Consider the following 25113-nt stretch of genomic DNA (forward strand, 5'->3'; position numbering starts at 1 on the left):
CCAAAATATGCCTCACTTCATAAAAGCTTGCACTTTCTGTAGTATTTGACAGGCATTACAATCTCTAAGTATTGCCTTCCTAACTCTAGAATCTCTTGTATTTTCTGATTTTAACAATCCCTGTTTGAATTAATGATTAAGAACATAAATTCCTACCATATAGTTTGAATTCTCTTTTTGTTTCAGAAGTGCTGGGTATCAAACCTACAGCACCATGCAAGTTATGGGAGGTGTTCTGGCACTAAGCTATTTCCCTATCTCTTGGGTCTTTTAGACAGGGTTTCACTATATAACCCTGGTTCTCTTTGATGTCAGGATCCTTTTGCCTTGGCTTTCTACATGCCAGATTCATAGGCATGAATGAAGCACACTCAAACAAATTCTTAGCTTACTTCTGTCACTATGAAATTTTTGATGGTAAAAAGATTATTTCACATCTTCTATGTATCTCAGCTACATTACCCAAAAAATAATATTATAAGGATTAAAAACATCATGAAATAGTGATTTACATAGAAATATATGCTGTGTAAGCCTAATTCTCATTCTCATCACCATTAATTATGACTAATAACTATACTAAAACATCTCTTACTTTGTAGTAATTACTTATGGCCTTGCTTATTTTTCTATATTTTGCTTTTACCTAGCTTAGTTCTTGGAAGTGATTGATGTTCAACCAATGTTTGCTAAATAAATTTTAGTATGGGGGTAGAGAGTATATGTCATCTGTACAGACCTTGCCTTGCATGTGAAAGGTCCTAGGTTCCACCTCCAGATTCATACTTTTACACAAATAGCTGAATTTGAAAACATATATCATATACAATAGTTTTACTCGGCCATATAGAAGAATGAAATGAAGTCATGTGTAGATACTAGAAATAATCATGTTAAGCAAATTAGACAGAAAAATAAATGCCATATATTTTATATTATGTAGAAACAAACAAACAAAAGCCATAAAAACAGAACACTGACAACAAAGGCAGTGGAAGGAATCAAGAAGAAGGCAGAAAAGAGAGTGAGGGGAGTTCATAGTAGGAATTGGGGATGTTGAACATTGTGTGAGCATGTGTGAGAGTGCCAGAGTGAAATGCACTAATTTTCACAGATTTATGATTCAATAATGATAACTGTAGTATTCATAAATAAATATGAATGCAACAATAAACCCTTAATTTTCGTTCTACCTCACAGGAAAGATCTATTTCCTATGGTCCCCCCAAGTTTGTAAATGGGGATGTAGGAATAGCAGATTCTTACTTAACCTAGTTGAATGCACAGGAACCTGAAAAGCACTTGTCATCTTTCCCAAGTCAGCACTCTCAGTCATTTTGTTTCTCAAGAAGGATGACAAAAATGTCTTGATGGCTTGGGTTCTAGGCTTCAAGATTCTAAAGATAACCATGGAATGCTGAGAGCTGCCATTCACTATCCCAATACATTTTTCTTTTGTTTGTAAATTACCTGAAGGTGTAGTAGTCCTGTCGAGGGCTGAGCTAGCTGTAGAGTCATTGGTAGTGGAAGCAGGAAAGGGCAATGATGTAGAAGTTGATGAAGGCAGAGTTTTTACAATGGGGGAAACCAAATGGCTTGGCTGTGTTACAGAAGGCGGGCTGCTGGAACTCACATCTGAACTGCCTTTGGGAATGATCGTTGTGGCAAATGAAGCCATCTCTTCTGTTGGAGAGAATGTTGTGTCAATCAAAGTTATCTCAGCTAAAGGCAGTGTATCAGTTCTTGGAACATGGGTACTTTCTAATGATGGCATAGTAATATTGTATGCTGGGAAGGATGTTATCTCAGTAGAGTCTACAATAGGCAAAGAAAAATTTAAGTTGATATCTATTTCTTTTGGAAATTCAGTAAACTGTGAAGATGGAGTCTGAAGTGGGGTTGATATATTCATAGCAGAAGAAGTGTCATCAGTCTCAGAACTTGGAAATATGAGAGTGGACACAGAGGTTGAAGGTACATTTGTTTGTAGAGATGTGTTAGTGTCCCTCAATCCAGAAGTCAAATGGGAAAATGGCTCAGTATTATATCTTGTAGTCTCTAAGTGGTTAGGCAATGATGTGGACATAGTAGTCATCCATATGGATGAAGAAGTACCCATTGTATAAGTGTCCCTGGATGATTCAGAGGGTATTGAAATGGAAGAACTTAGCTCATGTGTCATAGTATTGGTCTGCATGTTGGTTACTGTGAAACTTGAGGAAGAAGGAAAATCTTCTGTGTCAGTAGTAACTTCAGGTAAACCCAACATTTCAAGTGAGGTGCTACTCAAATTTGGAGGCAAACTTGTTCCAGTTTCCAAGCTTCTGCTCAATGTATCTGGTGTCTTTATCAATTCAGAGGTGGGGAATGAGGTCTTAGGGGAAAATGTGGAGCTTGAGCTCTGTGGTGATAGAGAGGAAGCAGAAGAATGTGAAGTCTTGGTTGGTAGTGTCAACAAAGAAGAGATAGTACCATCTGTTGAAACAGTCTCAGATGATACAGTATACTGGGACTGGGGTCCAACAGTGGTCATGTCCATGCCTACTTCAGTTCTGGTGAAACTATAAGATTTTTGTGAGGTTCTGGTGTCCTGTGAGGTGGATAGCTCACTGTTGCTCCAGCTTGGTAATGAAGTTGTAAAAGGAGCTTGGTTTATATCCAACTCCTTTGTACTTGTTTCCACAGAAGAAAATGTGGAGGCCACAGAAGCAGGAAAGAAAAGACTTTGTGATTCTGATGTAGAAGTAGCAGGAGAAGATGATGTTGTTCCAGGTATAATTTCTGCAGGGTTTATAGAGGAAGTTGCTGCATGGTATGGAGAGTCTGTCCATGACAGTGACTCAGAACTGCTGGGACGAGGGATTGAGTCTGAATGTAAAACTGTCTGAGTTATAGTAGAAATGGTCCCAGTATAAGAAGTAGTATCTGATGTGTTCCACAGAGAGAGGTTGGATGACTCCTCAGTATTAGTTACTTGGCCGATGTCAGTGTTTGGAAAGAAAATAGTAGAGTTATTGGAGATATTTCCTATTGATATGTCTGTTGTCTTTGTGAAGGACACAGAGCTTGAAATAGATGTTCTATCAGCTGAGTTAGCTTCTGTTCTGGAAAGCCCAATGGAAGTGCTAGTGGGCACTGTATTAAGGCCAGAACTATGTTTCATCATCAAGTCCATATCTTCAGGATTGGTGATTTCCTGTTCTATTGACGTTAGGGGGAAAGCTTTTTGAGTTTCTATATGTGCAGGGTTAGATAAGGGCATTGATGTGGAAATTATTGTGTCCTGGTTGCTTTGTGAGGTCATAATTACAGTTGTTCTTGATGGAACTGAATCAACTAGGACAGTGCCTTGGGAATGCCCTCCAGGACTAGCTGTTTCTACACTGGTTGCTGGTTTTTTTGAGGAACTGTGACTTATCTGCAAGTTTCTCCTGTTATTTGAAGAATCTGAAGTTGAAAGTCCTATGGTATCTAGGCTTTGAATTGAGATGCTCCCAGAAGCTACACTTGTGCCTTTTCTATTTGAGGTTGTCTCTTGAACAGAAGTTCCAAATGTAGCCACAAAACCAAGGGAGGTGATATTTTGTCCTTCTGATAAAGAAGTTACAGGTGAAGGTGTATTTTTTTCAATGATAGTTGATGTTGAATCTGCAGAGGTGTGTGCATCTTCTGATGCTGAGGTGTAGGAAGGGCTTCTTGTGGAGAATTTTCCAATTGTAATGGATTCTGAAATGGAGAGGCTAGGAGACGCATTAGGGGTTAACTGAGAAAAAACAGTATTGTATGTTGTGGGAAAGGTGGTCTCTTCAAGAATAGTAGTTAGTGGAAGTGATTGGCTTAGAATTCCAGAGGCTTCAGAAAATGTTGGCTGTGAAATAGAAACTGTAGTATCTACCAAAGGATGCTGAAACATGGCAGAAAATGCAGTTTCCACTGAAACTGACACAGGGGTAATAGAGGATTTGGATTGGGGTATGGAACTGCTGATTTCCATATTTGTCTCTGCTTCAACAGAGGAAGAAGAGCTTGTTGGTAAAAGTTTGGTGACCTGTGCAGCCTCTTGGCTTGAATGGGTACTGCTGGTCCAGTTTGGAAATGAAGTAGACAAATGGTGTAACTTTGTATCTATCCTGGTTGTGATTGTCTCCTTAGAAGAGGTGAAGACAGAGACCACAGAATTGGGAGAGGGCGTGCTGCTTTCTACTGTGGAAGTAACAGGTGAACTTGATGTAGATCCATCAAGATATCCTGGGGACTTGACAAGCTGGCTTCCATTTAGAGTTGGAAAAGTTGCAATTGATGGGACTTCATAACTTTGCCTTAGAAATGTGGATGTCTCTGTGATTGGGGTTGGAGTGAAACTGAGATTGTCTGACACTGAAGATATGGTTGATGTTTCCAGGGAGGGGACAATGTTTGATGTCACTTCAGGATCCCCGATCTGTCTGGTAGATATTTCTTCTGATTCTGTGATGGTGTTGGAGCCATGAAGCTTAGTGAAAATTCCACTGGTCCTTTCTTCAGATGTAAACTTAGTATCATCTGACATAAAACCCTGTAGCATTGGAAGTAATGTGTTATCAGGAGGCATGGATACTGTCCTTGCTACAAGACTAGAGGAACTGTTAGGCATGTCAGAATGGCTATGTATGAAATCTATACTTGAATGCATCTTCTCAGATGTATTAGACTGTGTCAGTGTGGTCAGGAGGGTAAATGTCTGTGTCCTGACATTTGTATTTTCAAATGATGTTGATTGTGTAGGTGAAAGTGTGGACAAGGTTGTAGGGAAGACTTTCTTTTCAGATGACACTGATGTAGAAGTTATAGGGTACTTTAATTGGGGTACAGAATGGTTGGCTTCCATGACGGATCCTGAAGTGACTGAAGAAATGGTATTCATCTGTGAGGTTTGGGAAATATGAATACTGTTGTCGCTTGACTGAGAAATGCTGCTCCAGCTTGCAAGATAATCACTAACAGGACCTGAGCTGTGGTATGACTTTGTGAGGATGGAGTCCTTAGCAACTGTGAAATAAGAGGCAGCAGAATCAGGAGACTGAATACTATGTGTGTCTGGCAAGGAAGCGTGAGGGCTCGGTGAAGGTGACCCTTGTATGATTGTGGAAGCCTTAGATACAGATCCTTCCTCAGGAGTAAGTGTCCATGATGCTAAAGCAGGGTTGTTGAAAGAAGCTGTGGACTGTGAATGTGGAATTGTATCTGTCCCACTGGAGTGGATGACCTTGGCTGAGGCAGTGTTTGTTGTGTCTGGGTAAGTTAAAATGTTTGTGGTAACTGGAGGATGTCCTGTGGCTCTGCTTGTCATCTCTTCTGATTCCAAACTGGTGGTAGAGGTAGGGAAACTGATGGAGATTCCAGTGGAATTGTCTTCTGGTGTTGATGGATGAAGGGCTATGCTGTCAGCAGACACTGCTCTTGTTCTAGAATCAAAAAGAGAAGGATTGGTGGATAGGTCACTATGGCTAGGATTGTATTCTATGGTTGAATGTATGTCTTCAGATGTCCTGAAATCTGTCCTTGCTGTCTTCAAGGAGGAAGCTGTCCCTGTCTCAATTTCTGTACTTTCAGATGAGGCTGGCTGTGGAGATGAAAGTCCGGTTTGTTCCATGGTGGGCACACTAGTTGTGAAAGATTCCTTTTCAAGCGATGTAGGTGTGATGCTGTGTTTGTAAGTCCCATCTTCTATGCGTTCCTCTGGTGTGAGTGAGGAAACAGGCATTGTCTGTAAGATGGTGGTGAGCTGGGCACTGTTGGAGCTTGGTATTGAAAGGGACCCTGACCTAGGTGTTGTGTATAATGTGGAAGGGATTGTGTGCTTATCAAACGTGAACACAGAATTGACAGAAACAGGAGAGGTGCTACTATATCTGTCTGCATTGTCAGGAACTGGAGAGTGTGAGGGTGCCTCAACAGTAGGTCTTCTTGAACTTGCAGACATGGACCCTTCCCACACTGAATGAGTCTGTGATGGGGATGGAGAGTTGGTAGAATGAACCAAGGATTCTGAAAGTGGAAATGTCTGTGTCACACTGGGTTGTGTCTCTGTGCTTGAAGCAGTGGTCGATGTGTCTTTGGAAGTCTCCACATCTGATGTCACCACAGTATGTCCCCTATGGCCTGTTTCTGCCTGTGATTCTGTGGTGGTTGTAGATCCAGGGACCCTGCTGGAGATTATCATAGATGTGTCTTCTGATATTGGGTGATGTCGTATTGGAAGGGATGTAGTGTGCTCAAACATGGCTGCTGTCTGAGACTCGAGAAGTGAAGGGGTAGTGGGCCCTCCAGTATGGTGAGGGTTTTCCTCCATGATGGAATGCATATGTTCATGTGTGCTGGAATTTTCCTGTGCTCTGGTCCATGTGTCAGTTCTTTGTATAAAAATACCTTCACTTTCAGATGAGGATAACTGTGAAGTTGGGAGTGTGGTTCCTTCTGAGGAGGGTAGGATGATGGCCAAAAGTTTATTTTCAGAGGAGACTTCTGTAGAGGTATTGGTGTGTTTGCATTGGGTTATGGTACTGCCATATTCCATGATGGACCTTGGTGTACCTGAAGAAACAGATGTGGTCTCTGAGATTTTGGGCACAAGAGCTGAGTAGAAGTTTGGCTGAAAGCTCCTGCTCAAGCTTGCTGTAGTGGCAGTCATAGATTCTGACCTCGGGAAAAAGTTTCTTGAGATTGGATTCTTGGCAACTGTGACAGGGGTAGCTATGGAATCAGAAGAGTGACTGCTATGTGTGTATGGCAAGGAAGTTTCAGGTGTCAGTGAAGGTGACATTTGTGTTTGTGTGAAATCTGTAGACATGGATCTTTCCTCAGGAGTAAATGTCCATGATGCTGAAGCAGGATTCTTAGGAGTTGTGGATTCTGAATGCGGAAATGTATGCCTCTCTCTGGAGTGGGTGCCCTCTATTGAGGCAGTGCTTGGTATATCTGGGTAAGTCAAAATATCTGAGGTAAGTAGTGAATGTCCCATGGGTTTGCTCGTCATCACTTCTGATTCTGCACTGGTGGTGGAGGTAGGCAGAACACTGGATGTTCCAGTGGAAATTTCTTCTGATATTGAGTGATGTAACTTAGAAAAGGCTGTTCTACCATTAGGTATAGCTTTAGTCATAAGTTCCATAAGAGAGAGACTAGTGGGTACATCAGTTTTGCTAGTACTGTGTATTTTGGTTGAATGCATGTCTTCAGATTTACTGGAATTTTTCCACACTGTCATAAATGTAAAAGCTATTTGTTTTTCTACATCTGCTGTTGCAAAGGAAATTGATTTTGGAGATGGAAGTTTGGTGCCTTCTGAGTTGGCCAGCATCATGAAATGTTCCTTTTCCGATGAGAGTAGTGGAGTTGTGATGGAGTGATGCGCTTGTGATGTTGAGCTCCCCTTTTCCCTGGCGTTTCTTTTCATGGCAGAGGAAAAAGTGGTCATCTGTGAGAATTGGGACACTTGTGACATATTGAAACCTTCATGATTACGGCTACTCAAGCCTGGAGTTGAAGCAGTCACAGGTCCTGAGCTTGTGGACAAATTTCTTGGGATTACATCATTAGAAACTTTGATGACAGAGGCCACAGAAATAGTAGCTGCTGTATTGTGTCTGTCTACCATGGAAGAAAGAGCAGAAGGTGAATGCGCCTCATGTGGCATGGTTACAGAATCTGCAGTCATGGATTCTTTCCAAGGAATAGGTGTCCATGGTTCTGAAGCAATATTGTTGGAAGGATCCACAGCTTCTGAATGTGGAAATGTATGGACTCTACTGGAGTTAGTGTTGTTGACTGAGGCAGAGTTTGACATGTTTTCATAAGACATGCTTGGTGTCACCACGGAATGCCCAGTATGGCTATTCGTCAGCTGTTGTGATTTTGTAGTGATGCTGGAACCAGGGGTACTGATGGAGATTCCAGTGGATGTTTCTTCTGATGTTGACTCATATATTGTTGTAAGGGATATGTTCCCAGTAGGCATGTCCTTTGTCAAAGATTCAAGAAGAGAAAGAGTCGTAGGTGCTTCTGTATGCTTAGGGCTGTACTCTGTGGGGGAGTCAATTTCTTCAGGTTTTCTGGATTGTATCCGAGCTGTGGTCCAACCTTGCTTAGGAGTATGATGACTAATAGGTAAGGGTGAGTTCGTAGAGCCTAAAAAGGGATGACTATGCCTCCGTGATGTGAAATTAACAGGTGGTAAAGAGCTTGTTCTGGCCCTAGTTCCCCAGGAACTTTCTGAGCCAATTCCTTCCAGTGGCGTGGAGTTTGTCTTGGAAGGGGCTTCATGCCTTCTGCTAGGATGAAGAGATGTCTCTAAGAATGGATAATTCTGAGAGACACTGGAGAACATTCCTGGCACTGAGGAACTTGATGGTGTACTTTGAGAGAAGGCTGTGTTTTGGGCAGTCACAAAATCTCCTACCTCAGTAGCGGTAATTTCTGTGCTGATTATAGAGTTTGGGAGCCCTGTGGATATTCCAGTGGAGGCTTCTTCCGGCTTGATTGGCTGATCAGTGCTTGAATAGGAAGTGTTGTTCTTGGTAGATTCTGTTCTGTGTACAAGAACAGCATTAGTAAAGAGCACTTCAGTAACATTCGGGGTGTGTTCTGTGGTTGAAATCATCTCAGGTATGCTAGGTTCTGCCCGAGGGACAGTGGTGGATGTGTCTGATGGAGGGATATTATTTAATTCAGCTCCATTATGTGTGTCAGTCCTTGCAGAATTAGATGTATTCACTGAAGCAGAACCAGTGCTCTTCCATGTGGTTTCAGGGATCATCATGGACAGTGTGGTTTTAGGTACAACCGACTCAAGCGATACCTGGGAAGCAGAGCTGGTAACCTTCATGCTGTTCACTGCTTTCTGAGAGTTTCTTCTGCCTCTTTGAGTGGACAAGTTTGAGGAAATGCTACTTCTCCAGTGTGAAGTTGAAGCAGTCACTGTTGTGCTTGTGCCCCATGTTCTTGTGCTTGTCTTGGGTGTCGTTCTGAGCACTGAAGCCACAGATCCACTAGAACTACGTGGTTCTTGAAATGCTGATGCTACATGAGAAGGCAAGTTTGGTTTATGTTTACTTGACACGGTAAGATCTTGACAAACAATAAATAATTATAAGAAGTATAATCAGCAATACCCTCAGGAATAACCTTAGATAACTTTTTATATGTATAAGATTATTAGAATCATATTATGAATGACATCTTCATTAATCATATCTTTTTATATTCATCTACTAGAAAAAAATTTTATCCTGGACTATATTTATATTGCTTTGGGATAAAACATTTCTCACTTGGTATTTCTATGTCTTTACAAGCATATTAAAATAAACATTACAAAATTGTAGTATTTCTCAGGTGAAGTTACATGAAATATAGCTTATAAATAAAACCTACACCTATAAAAATGAATCAGGTTAGTTTAAAATGCAGAAAATAAGTAACTGGTGAGTTCAGGCCTAAATCATACTTCTCTACAATTCTCAAGAACCCTTCTAGAAGAGGAAGTGGAAAGACTGTAAGACTCAGAGCTGCACAACAATGTTTTCTGGGCATGACAGGCCATTGCTCTCATCAAGTCAAGGATACTTTGGTGGTCTAGACAAGACCTGCACAAAATCAACTCAACATGATCGCATGTGTGGGAGAGCTAAGGAATCACTGACAACCGATGGTGGATTAATAAGAGACAGTCAGTTTTCTCCAGGGATGTGGCCCCAGGTAGATTGCTCACACACTTATGGATGATTGGCCCTATAGCCTTTTGCATATAGACAACATAAATTAGACTAAATGGGTTATTGGAGAAATTAGAAGAGAAGAAACTCAGGGAGGATAAGGAGTAGGAAGAAGAGGAGGAAGAAGAAGAGGATGAAAAATAGCAGAGCCAGAGAGATGATTCAACAGATAAAGTTATCTGCTACCAATTTTGACAAACTGAGTTTGATTCCTGGTATGTGCATAGGAAGTAAAGGACTTATTTCTGAGAATTGTCCTCTGACCTCCACGTGCACATTGAGACACACACACACACACACACACACACACACACACACACACACAGCGAGATACTAAATATATAAACACAAAAATAAATATAAATGTAATATAAAATGATTATTTACAAAGGAAAAGACAGGAAGTTGGGAAAGATCATGATGGAAAAGTCTGGGAGGAATTGGAGGCAGCATGAAGGGTGAATATGATCAAAATACATAGTTTAACATGTATGAAACTCTCAAGTATTAAAACATTTTAAAAGTGAGCAGTTTGTAATGGGTTGAACATACAATAGAAGAAATCCTTGATTTCTGGGTACATTCATAGTACATGAATGCCTGAAATTTTTATTAGACATTGTTGGGAAGTGTATTTATATAGCTAATCCTCTCACATAAAAAAGAAAGAAAAAGAAAAAGAAAAACTATCGTTAGGGCGATGACTCAGCACCTGCTTATAATTCCATCCCAAAAGGTAGATACAGGGCTTCTCATTGAAATCTTGCTAGGAAGACTAGTCATATTGAAGACCTCTGGGGTTGATGGGGTTTCTCAGTGAATAAGGTAGTAAAGGGATTGAGGATGATTCCTGACATTAACCTCAGGCCTCCACATGCACATACATACAAATGCACAAAACAAGCATATAATATTTGTACACATGCATACAAACACACTTGAAACATAGAAAAGGGGGGGGGAACCCTGTACTTATTGGGCTGGAGCAATGGGTCAGTGGATAAAAACAGTGGTTTCAAAAGCACGAGGACCTATTTAAGTCCCAGGGACCATAGTAAAAGTCAGGTAAAGCCATGCACACATCTGTAATCCTAGTACTGCACAGGTTAGTGAGAAAAAGGAGGACCGTTGGGGGTTACTGGCACCAGTCTAGCTCAAGTTTCAAGTTTCAGTAAGAGACCCTGTCTTATAAGAATCAGATGAGAAGCATTTTCTGCAGTGGATGATAATTAATGTAAATACACACAACTGGTCAAAATGTAGAAAATAAGTTTCTGTAGAGTTCTCAGACATAAAAGAGACTTCAACTATAATATCCAAAATTAACCTGCAAAGCCCAACTCCCTAAGTACCAGGTAACCTCTTGGGATGCTGGGAGTTGTAGTTCCTGGAATATAACAAAAGCCTCATGGAAAAGTAATGTAACCTATGGGTTTGTCTTCATAAACCCCTGCAACATGTGTCTTGGGGGACACCTAGCTGGGAAATTCAAGGGAGTGGGCATGACCAAATTCCACCTCTTCATCAGTATTTAATAGTTAATAAAGCTTACTTCAAATTCAAAAATGGAATAGTTTGTTATTTCCTGTGAATATCAGGATTAATACCACATCAAACACACCCTCCCTCCCAAAGGAATATTATAAAAGAGAAGAAAGAATGTAAGAACCAGAGGTTGGAGACAACCAAGGTGAAACTGAGTTTTCTGGACATGACTTAACTGTGACCCACATAAACTCACAGCAGCTGTTCTTGCCTGAGTAAAACTGAGGCACATAGGGCCTCTCAAGTGTCTTTGTGAATCTGTGACAGGCCCATGAGGCCTTACCCTTTAATATCTAAAGGCAGTTCAACTTACAGAGAAATTTGCAAAGGGAGAGGTGAGAAAGGTGGATATTTCTCTATAAATCCCAGGGAACAGTCTGCCTACAGGATGTGCAGGGATAAAGATGGAGCAAAGAATAAGGGAATAGCTAACCAATGACTGGCCCAATCTGAAACCCAGCCCATAGGAGAGATCCAACCCCTGACACTGTTAATGATGCTCTGCTCTGCTTGCAGACAGGAGCCTAGCATGAATGTTTTCTGAGAAGCTCCACCTAGCAGTGGATACTGAGACTCACAGCCAAACATTAGGCAGAGCTCTGAGAGTCTTGTGGGAGTCAGGGGAAGGATAGAAGATCCTGGAGGGACAAGAACTCAAGAAGATCAACAGTGTCAACTAACCTGCCCCATAATGGCTTACAGATATTGAAGCACCAACCAAAAAAAGCATGCATGGACTGAACCTAGGCCCACAACACAAATGTAACTGATGGACAGCTTGGTCTTGATGTGGGTACTCTAGCAAGTGGAACAGAGGATGTATCTGATAGGGACTCTGTTGCCTGCTTTTGGATTACTTCCCCTTACCTGGGTTGCCTTGTCTGGCCCTAGTGGAGGAGGAGGCTCTTAGTCCTGTTGCAATTTAATGTGCTGTGATGTGTTTGTAGGGGGCAGTCTCCCCTTTTCTAAGGAGAAGGGAAGAGGGTAAAGGGTGGGTGGATGGGAATGGGAGGAGTGGAAGAGGGGCTGCTATTAAGATGGAAAATGAATAAATGAATATATAATAAAATTAAAAAAACAGTTCTCAGGGAAGCTAAGGATTAGATTTGTTTTAGGTCTCACTGAAGTTATAATTTTGTTTGTTTGTTTGTTTGTTTTTGCTTGTTGTCATAGATAGTCCTGCAGTTGAAGGAGTTCATAGTTTGCTTTGAGGCATAAGGTGAAGAAAGTTAGCATCTATGAAATCTTTAGAGAATAAAGCAGTGATGAACAGCCCTTCCTTAGGCAAGAGAAAGATGGGGATAATTATATAGACAGAAAAAGAAAGAGTCCTTTACTCAGGTGTGTGGTTGAATTCTCTAACCAGCAAAGCAGATTAACAATTAACAATTGTTTAAGACTTTTCTCCCTGAAACTCTGAAATTTACTAGAATCCTATTTACTTTAAACCACATCGTTAGGCCTTGTGCAGCCCAAGTGACTCCTGGTTTGGCTTTATCAGACTATAATCCCACCCAAGGCACCTCAGGAGACATTTTACAATTCTGTTCAAGACAAAAGAGAAAGGCAAGAAAAAAAATTTTCTTACTAACCTTTTGTGATATAATTTGAGAACCATTAAAATGCTATATAGTGATAATCACATGACACTTTAAAAAACTATCCCTTGAAAGAGCATATTCTCATAAGTGAATATGTCTTAATTTCTTCACTGAGTGCCTCATTCTTTTCTTATTCTTCACATTTAATGTCTTTACTGAAATATTGTTAATAAGTCTCCAACTCTGCTTCATACTAGCTAGTCCTGACACTTTTCTTTAGGTAAGGCTTGAATCCAGTTTCACTGAAGTTGTGGTTCCTAACAGGTTAAGGGAAGCCTCAGGCTGATGAGGATGACAGTATGCAGCTGTCTTTCTGCCCTAAGCCACTGACACCTAGTGAGTTGTGCTTTCATTTCTTCATAAGACACATATTTGCCTGTGTGCCAGGTATTGAGCCATGGCATATATGAAAATATCTGAAAACTCAATTGGTTGTTGTGACTAGGACTTTGGATGCCACTACCTTATAGTGAGTAGAGGTCTAATGATGAAGTCCAACATCTGACGAACTCAAGGACAGCTCCCCACTCTATACCCCCCCTAACATTAGTTACTCAGATCCATATACATGACTACTTATATTGGGACTGAGAAACCCCTTCTGTAGTGAGATTGGTTTAGGCTAAAACATTTGAGCTCCTGCATCAGAAATAAAGAAATAACTCAGTAGGTTGTAAGCAGTATCAATAAAAATAAGCACCGCTGCTATGCTGTGGTTTCACCATCATTGACTCCAACCTTCTGAAACATATTCTTATAGGTTGCCTCGGACATGGTGTCAAATCAAAACAATAGGAAAGTAACTAAGACCACAGCTCACACATGTAATCCAGCACAGAGAGCTAATGCAGGACGATTTTCCTGAGTTTGAAGACTAAATGAGCTACAGTGACTCTCAGAGCATGCATGCACACACGCGTGCGCACACACACACACAGACACACACACACACCAGAGCCTGTCTCCCAAAACAAAAAACAACCACTGCACAACATAGTGACTATATATAACAATACCTTGCATATTTTAAAATTTAGAAGAAGATGCTATCCTTCTATCCTTTTTCCATCGAATGGATTTGGCTTCTTTGTCAAAAATCAAGTGACCATATGTGTGTGGATTCATATCTGGGTCTTCGATTCGATTCCACTGATCAACCAGCTTGTTGCTGTGCCAGTACCATGCTGTTTTGATTACTATTGCTTTATAGTACAGTCTGAGATCAGGTATGGAGACTCCTCCGGAGCACCTTTTATTGTACAAGATTGTTTTAGCTATTCTGGGTTTTTTGTTTTTCCATATGAAGTTCAGAATTGAACTTTCAATGTCTTTAAAAAATTGTGTAGGTATTTTGATAGGGATTGCATTGAATCTGTAGATTGCTTTTGGTAGGATGGCCATTTTTACTATGTTAATTCTCCTGATCCATGAGCAAGGAAGATCATTCCATCTTCTCATGTCATCTTCAATCTCTTTCTTTAGAGTTTTGAAATTTTTTTCAAATAAGTCCTTCACTTGCTTAGTTAGAGTAACTCCTAAGTATTTTATATTGCTTGTGGCTAATGTGAAGGGTGTAGTTTTCCTAATTTCTTCCTCTGCAAGCTTGTCACTTGTAATTTTAAATGTTCAGGAGACTTTAAAATGCTACAGAGTTATGATGACAGAGACATTGACTAAGTATGTGATTTGATGATTATGTATACATATGCAAATACGTATATTAAAATATCACATTGCAGGGGCTTCTGCAAATATCAACATCCACAGATCCTCAAGTTCTTTGTATAGGATGCAGAAGTTTGGAGGCTGGATAAATAGGTCAGTGGTTAGGGAGTCTTACTGCTCTTGCATAGGGCCTCAGTTCCTACTACCAACTTTAGTGGCTTGTAACCTCCAGTGACTTCAGTTCCAGGAAACTGGACCAAATCTCACAGCCTCTGTGGGCACTGTACCCATATACACATATATGTGTAAACACACACACACACACACACACACACACACACACGTACAAACATACACATGCACACACAGATACACAAACACACATATGCATACACACATTTAAAAAGTAACAAAATTTTTAATGCTATAGTTTTTATATAAAATACAGATACCTTTTTGTAATTTTATTTTTATATTACTTATGGAAAGTATAGTGTAAATACTATGTAAACAATTGCTATACTGTGTTTATCACCACTAAAGACAAGGAAATATCCTCCATATTTATTTACAATAAATACATTTTTTCTAAACACTTTCCATCCATTGTTGATTGAATACAATGATAGAGAGCCCACAGATATGGAGATTGATTGTACCCATAATCTTCTTACACACTAATTAAGAATGCCTTCAAGAATTGTTAGTTAGATCTCTGCCAGGAACTGTAAGTGGTCCGCAAGCCATCCTGGAAGCCGGGATATGCACAGCACAGAAGACCTAGTCAGAACCCCAGTTGGGGGACCTCTGGTCATAAAAGAAGCAGCTATTCTGGTCTCCAGGCTCAATTCTGAAGCTGAAGAATTGCTAGTCAGAGTTCTACAGGTGTCTGTCTGATGCCCACAGGCTAGCCGGGAAGCTTTGATATGACCAGGCAATCAGGAATCTGATTAAAAACTAAACTTGTGGGAGGATCCAAGATGGCAGCGAGCAGTGTGGACCATGTTTAGAAGCTCCAGTAAACAATTCAGGGAATTGCATGGAATTCTTAACCAGGAACACCAAGCTCCCCAACCCACTACCGCAGCAGTACTCCACAGTTCAAAAGTACCAAAATATAGAAAACCTGCATACCCATGCACACAGGAGGAGTGCAGATGTTCTTGGACGAGAGGGTCAGTGACTGAGGTTTGCAGCTGAGGCAATTGGCATGGTGACCAGTGGGAATTGCTGCTGGAGAGGGGACTCTGAAAGATTTGGGCCCCGTGACCCAATCTCAACTCAACGTGCAGCTCGCACCCTGAGACCCAAACTGGACTCAGTGCTCAGTTTGGGCACAGAGTCCCTAGTTGAACTTGGCACACAGTCCTGGCCCTGAGACTCTGGCTGGACTCGGTGCGCAGTTGGGTCCCAGAGTCCCTAGCTGAGCTCAGTGCACAGTTTGAGTGCAGAGTCCCTAGCTGAATTGAGCATGCAATTTGGGCCCAGAGTCCCTAGAGGAATTGAATGCATGGTTTGGGCGCAGAGTCCCTTGCTGAACTTGGCGCGCGGTCCTAGACCTGAGACTCTGGCTGGACTCTGAGCGAATGCAGAGTCCCTAGCTGAATTGGGTGTGTAGTTTGGGCACAGAATCCCTAGCGGTCCTGGCCCTGAGATTCTAGCTGAGCTTGGTGTGCAATCCCAGCCCTAAGAATCTGGCTGAACTCGGCGAGCTCAGCGTGTGGTTTGGGCCCCTGACCCTGGTTGGACTCAGTGCTAACTGGACTAAGTGCATGGATTAGACCCCGAGACCTGTTTGGGTCCAGAGAAGCGAACTGGACTCAGTGTGTGTGTGGTTTGGGTCCCATGACACTAGCCTGGACTCTGCGAATGATCTGGGTCCCGAAACGCTACCGGGAAACACAGACTAGTGGAGCATCAGAGCTCTGGGACTAAGGAAATCTCAGGAAGACAGGGAATAGAGTGGCCATCAGACCCCCTCCACCTGACCTGCTTCAGGCCCTGGAGAGCTCCGGTGCCAGAAAAAGACCCAGAAGGCTGTGGATACTTTGGCTTGACCTAGCACACATTCTGAGACCCAGGACAAATACAGTGGAGCTGGGGATCACTGGCTGTGAGAAAGCCAAACTACAGGGCTGGCCTCCTGCCACCCAGACAAGTGAAGCTTCAGAGCTTCCAGCCTAGGGAAATCATGAGAAAACAGGTGAATCTATCTTCAGACTCCCTCCACCCAACTTGGGAAGCTACCTGCCAAAACCAGAGAAGGCAACATAACTAAAGGACAGCATAAAATCATATGCAAAGAACCCCAAAACAATGAACCCCAGAACAATGTGGCATGTCCAGATCCCAGCGATCCCAAAGAAAATAACCCAGAGAATTCAAACACAATGGAAATACAAGAAAATGACCTCAGGTCCTTAGTAATGAGGATGGTAATGTAGGAAACAAATAAAATTCGTAATCAAATGCAGGAAGACACAGCCAAACAGTTAGAAGACATAAAAAAGGCCTATAAAGAGGCACTGGAAATTTTTCAGGAATCAGCTGAAAGAAATCAATAAAACAGTTCAAGATCTGAAGATGAAAATAGACCCAATGATAAACACACAGACAGAAGAAAAATGGGAATGTGAGAGCTCAGAGAGGAAGGCAAGCAACACAGAGGTGAGCCTGTCTAACAGAATCCAAGAGATGGAGGAACAAATCTCAGGTCTAGAAGATACAATCATAGATCTTGAAGCAACCATTAAAGAAAATGCTAAATCTGAAAAAATCCTGACACAAACCATCCAAGAAATCAATAACCATTGACAGAGAAAACAAAATATTTCATGACAAAAACAAATTCAAACAGTACCTATCCACAAATCCAGCCTTACAGAAGATACTAGAAGGAAAACTCCACCCCAAAGGGACAAGCTACAACCAAAACTACACAGGAAATAGATAACTACACCATGGCAAAAACACAACCACACAAACGCTCTACTGGAACCAACATCAAAATTAAGACTTTTAACAGTCACTGGTCATTAATATCTCTTAACATCAATGGTCTCAATTCTCCAATAAAAAGACACAGACTAACTGAATGGATGCATAAACAAGATTAACATTCTTCTTCATTCAAGAAACACATGTCACCCATAAAGATAGACATTACCTCAGGGTAAAAGGCTGGAAAACAATATTCCAAGCAAATAGTCACAAGAAGCAAGCAGACGTAGCCATTTTAATGTCTAACAAAATAGACTTTCAACCAAAATTAATCAAAAGGGATGAAGAAGGACATTTCATACTCATCAAAGGTAAAGTCAACCAAGATGACACCACAATTCTGAACATCTATGCTCCCAATACAAGGGCACCCACATTTGTAAAAGATCTATTAATGAAGCTTAAACCACATATCGATTCCCACACAATAATAGTGGGAGACTTCAACACCTCACTCTCACTGAAGGATAGGTCATTGAAACAGAAACTAATCTGAGAAAGACCATCATTAACCAATGCTATGAATCAAATGGATCTAACAGATATCTACAGAACCTTCCACCCAAACAAAAAGGAATATACCTTTTTCTCTGCACCCCATGGAAACTTCTCCAAAATTGATCACATAGTAGGTCACAAAGCAAGCCTCAACAGATAAAAGAGGATTGAAATAATATGTTGTATCCTATCAGATCACCATGTTCTTAGGCTGCAGCTCAACAACAGAAATAACAAAAAGCCTACACATACGTGGAAACTAAAAGCTCTCTACTTAGTGACACCTGGGTCAGGGAAGAAATGAAGGACTTCCTGAAATTCAATGAAAATGAAGGAATGACATACCGAAATTTGTGGGATACATTGAAAGCAGTGCTAAGAGGAAAATTCATAGCACTAAGTGCCTTTAAAAAGAAATTGGAAACATCCCACATAAGCAATTTAACAACACAGCTGGAAGCCCTAGGAAAAAAAGAAGCAGAAATGTTCAAGAGGAGTAGACAGCTGGAAATAATCAAACTCAGGGCATACCGAAATTTGTGGGATACATTGAAAGCGGTGCTAAGAGGAAAATTCATAGCACTAAGTGCCTTTAAAAAGAAATTGGAAACATCCCACATAAGCAACTTAACAACACAGCTGGAAGCCCTAGAAAAAAAAAGAAGCAGAAACATCCAAGAAGAGTAGACAGTTGGAAATTATCAAACTCAGGGCTGAAATTAATAAAGTAGAAACAAAGAAAACAGTCCAAAAAATCAACAAAACCAAAGCTGCTTCCTTGAGAAAATCAACAAGATAGACAAATCGTTAGCCAAACTAACTAAAAGGCAGAGAGACAGTATCCAAATCAACAAAATCAGAAATGAAAAGGCAGACATAACAACGGAGACTAAATATATACAAAGAATCATAAGATCCTACTTCAAAGGTGTACATGCCATAAAATTTGAAAATCTACTGGAAATGGACAATTTTCTTGATCATTTTCACTTGCCAAAATTAAATTAAGAACAGATATACAAGCTAAATAGTCCCATTTTCCCTATAGAAATAGAAGCAATCATTGATAGTCTCCCAACCAAAAAAAAAGCCCAGAGACAGATGGTTTCAGTGCAGAATTCTACCAGACCTTCAAGGATGTGGTAATACCAATACTCTTCAAGCTACTCCAAAAGATAGAAATGGATGGAACATTACCAAATTGATTCTATGAGGCCATAGTCACATTGATACCTAAACCTCACAAAGACCCAACAAAGAAAGAGAATTTCAGAACAATTTCTCTTATGAACATTGATGCAAAAATACTCAATAAAATACTTGGAAAACAAATACAAGAACACATCAAAGATATGATTTACCATGACCAGGTAGGCTTCATTCAAGGCATGCAGAGATGGTTTAATATATAGAAATCCATCAATGTAACCCACCATATAAACAAACTGAAAATAAAAACAACATGATCATTTCCTTAGATGCAGAGAAATCATTTGATAAAGTTCAACACCCATTCATGTTTAAAGTTTTGGAGAGATCAAGGATACAAGGCACATACCTCAACATAATAAAGGCTATATACAGCAATCCAATAGCCAAAGTCAAATTAAATGGTGAGATACTCAAAGAAATTCCTCTAAAATCGGGAACAAGGCAAGGCTGCCCACTCTCTCCATATCTCTTTAATATAGTACTCGAAGTTCTAGCCAGAGCAATAAGACAACAAAAGGAGACCAAGGGGATCCAAATGGGAAAGGAGGAAGTCAGATTATCCCTATTTGCAGATGATATGATAGTGTACATAAGTGACCCCCAAAATTCCACCAGAGAACTACTACAGCTGATAAACACCTTTAACAAATTGGCTTGGAAAACTATACCCTTCACATTAGTCACAAGCAATATAAAATACTTAGGAATTACTCTAACCAAGCACGTGAAGGACATGTTTGAAAAAATTTTCAAACCTCTAAAGAAAGAGATTGAAGATGACATGAGAATATAGAATGATCTTCCTTGCTCGTGGATTGGGAGAATTAACATAGTAAAAATGGCCATCTTGCTAAAAGAAATTTGCAGATTCAATGCAATCCCTATCAAAATACCTACATAATTTTTTAAAGACATTGCAAGTTCAATTCTCAACTTCATATGGAAAAACAAAAAGCCCATAATAGCTAAAACAATCCTGTACAATAAAAGATCCTCCAGAGGAATCTCCATAGTTGATCTCAACCTGTACTATAAAGAAGCAGTAATTAAAATAGCATGGTATTGGCACACCAAGATATGAATCCACACACATATTGTCACTTGATTTTTGACAAAGAAGCCAAATAGATTCAATGGAAAAGGGATAGCATCTTCAACCAATGGTGCTGGTCTAACTGGATGTCTACATGTAAAAAAAAAAATGCAATTGGACCCATATTTGTCACCATGCACAAACCTCAAATCCAAGTGGATCAAAGACCTCAACATAAAATCAGAGACACTAAATCAGTTAGAAGAAAAAGTGGGGAAGAGCCTGGTACATATTGGCACAGGAGACAACTTCCTGAACAGAACACCAACAGCCCAGGCCTTAAGGACAGCAATTAATGAATGGGACCTCATGAGGCTGAGAAGCTTCTGTTAGGCAGGAGACATTGTCACCAGAACAAAGCAACAGCCTACAGACTGGGAAAAGATCTTCACTAACCCTACATCTGACAAAGGTCTAATTTCCAAAATATATAAAGAACTCAAGAAATTAAACACCACCAAACCAAATAACCCAATTGAGAAATGGGGCTCAGAACTAAACAGAGAATTCTCAACAGAGGAATATCAAAAGGCTGAGAAACACTTAAAGAAATGCTCAACCTCCTTAGTCATTAGGGAAATGCAAATCAAAATAACTCTGAGATTCCATCTTACACCCACCCATCAGAATGGCTAAGATCAAAAATTCAAGTGACACCACAGGCTAATGAGGATGTGGAGAGAGGGGAATACTCCTTCATTGCTGGTGAGAATGCAAACTAGGACAGCCACTTTGGAAATCTATCTGGCACTATCTCAGAAAACTGGGAATAGGGCTTCCTCAAGACCCAGCTATTCCACTCCTTGGAATATACCCAGAAGATGCTCCAGCACACAACAAGAACATTTGCTCAACCATGTTCATAGTAGCCATGTTCATAATAGCCAGAACCTGGAAACAGCCTAAGTGGCCCTCAGTAGAAGAACAGAAAAAGAAACTGTGGTACATTTACACTATGGAATACTATTCAGCTATTAAAAGCAAGGAATTCCCGAAATTTGTGGACAAATGGATTGAACTAGAAATGATCATGAGTGAGTTAACTCAGATGCAGAAAGAGTCTAATGGTATATACTCACTTACATCTGGACACTAGCCCAAGGGACATGTCCCCATGAAAGTCTTCACTCACTAGGATAGTGAGTCAGAGGGGAGGACATCCTATTGGGACTCTAGGTGAGAGAAGCATGGGAGAATGGGGGAAATAGAAGGATCCAGAGGGTCCTAGAAACCTACAAGAAGAACATTATGACAGGTGGATCTGGGCCCAGCGGTCCTGCTCAAACTTGGCACCAGCCATGGAAAATACAGGCAGTAAACTTCGAACCCCTATCCAGATCTAGCCAATGGACAGGACATTCTTCACAGTTGAGTAGAGAGTGGGGTCTGACTTTCACACGAACTCTGGTGCCCCATATTTGACCACATCCCCTGGATGGGGAAGCCTGGTGGCACTCAGAGGAAGGATAGCAGGCTACCAACAAGACACTTGATACCCTATGAGCATGTACAGGGGGAGGAGGTCCCCCTCAGTCACAGTCATAGGGGAGGGGAGTAAGGGGAAAATGGGAGGGAGGGAGTAATGGGAGGATTCAAGGGATGGGATAACAATTGAGATTTAATATGAATAAATTAATAAAATATATTTTTAAAAATCTAAAAAAAAAAGAATGCCTTCAAGTTATACCATATACATAGGCAAATTTCATTGCCACATTCAATACATTCCTTGCCAAGGATCTCAGTCTCCAGAAGCTGTTGTACTTTATTGAATCTGTCCTCACAGCCTATCCTCTGCTAGCAATCTCTTACAATCTATGTCTTCGCTTCTCCTCAGAATGAAGTTATCACTGGGAGATCATCACAAGTATCTTGAGTTAGAATCTCTACCTCTAGGAATTTTAGAGCTGTTTTGCTTGAATTGAAAGTGAAGACACATCAGGTACATGCTGTTGTCACTGGGAAAATTGTCATAATTGATTGTACCTTTTCATCCAAATGGATTGTTTATTAAGGTTCAATATAGTTCAACAATTTAGATTGCTTTGACTTTTATAGATAGCTAGAAATAAACTCTCAAAAATATATGTAGGAGACCTTAATACTGTGATTTTTGAAATTCTATAGTCAAGGAGAACAGATTAAAAAGTACGTTTTCTGTTTACTATCTTTTACGAAGGATTATATTTTATTTACAATTTTGCATATATGTGTGTGTCAGTGTGAGGTTATGTGCACATGAGACCAGAAGAGGGTGCTGGTTCCCTTTTGCTCTTGAGTTACAGGAAATTCTGAACTTCCTGATGTGGATATTCGGAACCAAACTTGAATCTTCTGGAAGAGCACTAGCATTCTTATCCACCCTCTCCAGTGTCTGCTATCATTATCGTGAGTCCCTTTAGTATAGTGCTTATCACAGAATAGAACTGTTCACTTTTTTTTTCTTTTTGGAAAGGAGAGGCAAATGGTAGGAGGGAGAGCCAGAATCAGAACATGCTTTCCTTTCAAAAACCATTTGTATCGTTGTCTTTTTTTTTCTGTTGCTGTTTTTTTTCTTAATAATGATTTTTGTGGCATGCATTTATATTATCATGATTTGCTACCGTTTACCCCACATTGCCCTCACTTTTTTCCCCTCTCCCTCTTCCTGCTGGTCCAAAGTAGTACTCCTTACTCTTTCATATAGGTATATGCACAAATGTATATATATACCAATACAGTACATTTATATATTATATATCAATACATATAATGTATATATTAAAACTATTCCTACCTATGCATAATTCACCATGCATCCTCAAACATATTCATATATTTATACTTAAGTTCACACTCTATTTGAAGGAAAACATGCAACATTTCTTTCCCTCTGTATCTATGACTCTCTTGTATAGGCCCCTCCCTATCCTTTGCATTTAAACAACTATAGAATAAAAGATTTTTTAAATTCTATTTTTGCTGAAACCGTACATGCCTTTGTCTTTATTAGTCCTTAAACAACACATTATAGCAACTATTTACAGAACCCTTACGTATACGGATGAATTACAATCGATATTATAATTAGTCTAGAGAGGATTTAAAATACGTGGGAGGATATGAGTAGATTACAAAGTGCTAAAGCTAGAGCATTTTATAAAAGTGACTTTATCATTTTGGGATTTTGGTGTCCCAGAGCATCCTGGACCCAAGTCCATGTGGATACTGCCAAAAGCTGATAACTGTGGGAACAAGTGTGTTTTAGGAGAGGGGTAGGGTGCTAGAATTACAAACACTTGTGACAAAAATCCAGCACAGATCTCGGAAAGAGATAAATGCAAGCAGGTGAAACTCATGAGGACAGTTAAGAAAGAGCAGAAGCGTGCAGGGGCTCCCATCAGCCAGCCCATCCACTCTATCATTCTGCAGCCTTGCATGGTTTGTTTCTTCAGTAAAAAAAAGTCCAGAGCCACAGAAGCATGAGGTCAGACCAGCCTGGGCAGCCTCCAGGCACAGATGAGGAGGGGTTCAGAGATCCCTGAATATGCTAAACCCACCTGCTTCCTGAAAACAATAGACAGAGCTACTTTTTCCTGCCTAGCCTTCCACCTTGATGGCTCATCCTAAATTCACAAAGATGACTGGGGTCTTGGAGATCTAAGTAAAAGTAGCTCCTTGTCCAGCTGCCTGCCCTGGAAGGAAATAGTTAAAGGCTGACTCCCCACATTTGCAAAGTGAAAGTATTCTATCAGGAGTGAAAACTGAGGAGAGAGGAACTTATTACACACACACACACACACACACACACACACACACACACACACACACACACTGGTATGGGAGAATAGAGACTGGAGAAAGTGACAAGCTTGACATATAATGGAAGCCATTGGCAGAGAAAAACTGGAAGCCTACTCCACCTGGTCTTCATACAGCAAATAGGCCAAGCTGAAGAAAAGGTCAGAAGAGGCAGCTGCTGTGTAAATGTCCTTTAAAAGGCCATAAGAGTCACAGCCCAGTATTTTGGGCTCTTTCCTCAGCTCACTAACCTACTCCTATTCTGGAAATGCTTTCCTTTTTTTTTTTTTTTAAGTAAACTGTGTCTATTTCTATTTATCATTATGTGCTTATAGCCTTGGAACATAAGGAGCTGGACACTTCAGCACAGGCTCAGGTCTGTACCTGTAACAACATCCATGCAGACACAAACATAGGCTTGTACAATACTTACATCCACAGACATAAGTCTTCCGACAGGGATATGCTGACAGACACGCATACACACACTTTCATTTAAGCACACAAATATTATCATACTTGTGTGCATATACACAGTCTCATACACACAGACACCCAGAAGTACGTAGTCTCAGTCAAACACTCCAAACACACCATCCCACCAGTGATTTTTTTCAGGTGTATAACATATTCTGCAAACACTCATACACTCAGATACACACGTAGTCTACTACCTATTGCATGTACATACATACCCATAGATACAACACTAATAAACATCCACAGCCCAAAGAAATTCACAGCCCCTCACACTCATTCATCCATAATAACAGGAATGCAAGTCCTGGAACTCTGAGTTCTTTCCTGACTTTGCCTCAACTCACTTTACTGGATCTCAGTTTCTCCAAGGCTAAAGCCAAAATGATGAGAGAAGACACCTATCAATCCAGGTGTGCCAACAACTTAACCAAAATAAGATGAATTAGTGTAGATCAATTACAACAGTATCTTGCTTCTCTATAACTCT

The 25113-nt window shown here is 40.5% G+C and overlaps 2 protein-coding genes across 2 annotated transcripts in view; one reads left to right on the forward strand and one right to left on the reverse strand.

The window, feature by feature from the left end:
* The window catches only part of MBD3L1 (methyl-CpG binding domain protein 3 like 1), a 240052-nt gene that overhangs the window by 152482 nt on the left and 62457 nt on the right, over window positions 1-25113 (forward strand). The window lies entirely within an intron of this gene.
* MUC16 (mucin 16, cell surface associated) overlaps window positions 1-25113 on the reverse strand; it is a 168871-nt gene that overhangs the window by 137628 nt on the left and 6130 nt on the right. Inside the window, exon 2 of the mRNA XM_084783450.1 lies at window positions 1231-9057. Within this exon, the coding sequence (XP_084639576.1) occupies window positions 1231-9057 (7827 nt within the window). The remainder of the gene's footprint in view (window positions 1-1230; window positions 9058-25113) is intronic.

The sequence above is a fragment of the Acomys minous genome (genome assembly GCF_964271855.1).
Source record: "Acomys minous genome assembly, chromosome: 5".
NCBI classification, from domain to species: Eukaryota; Metazoa; Chordata; class Mammalia; order Rodentia; family Muridae; genus Acomys; species Acomys minous.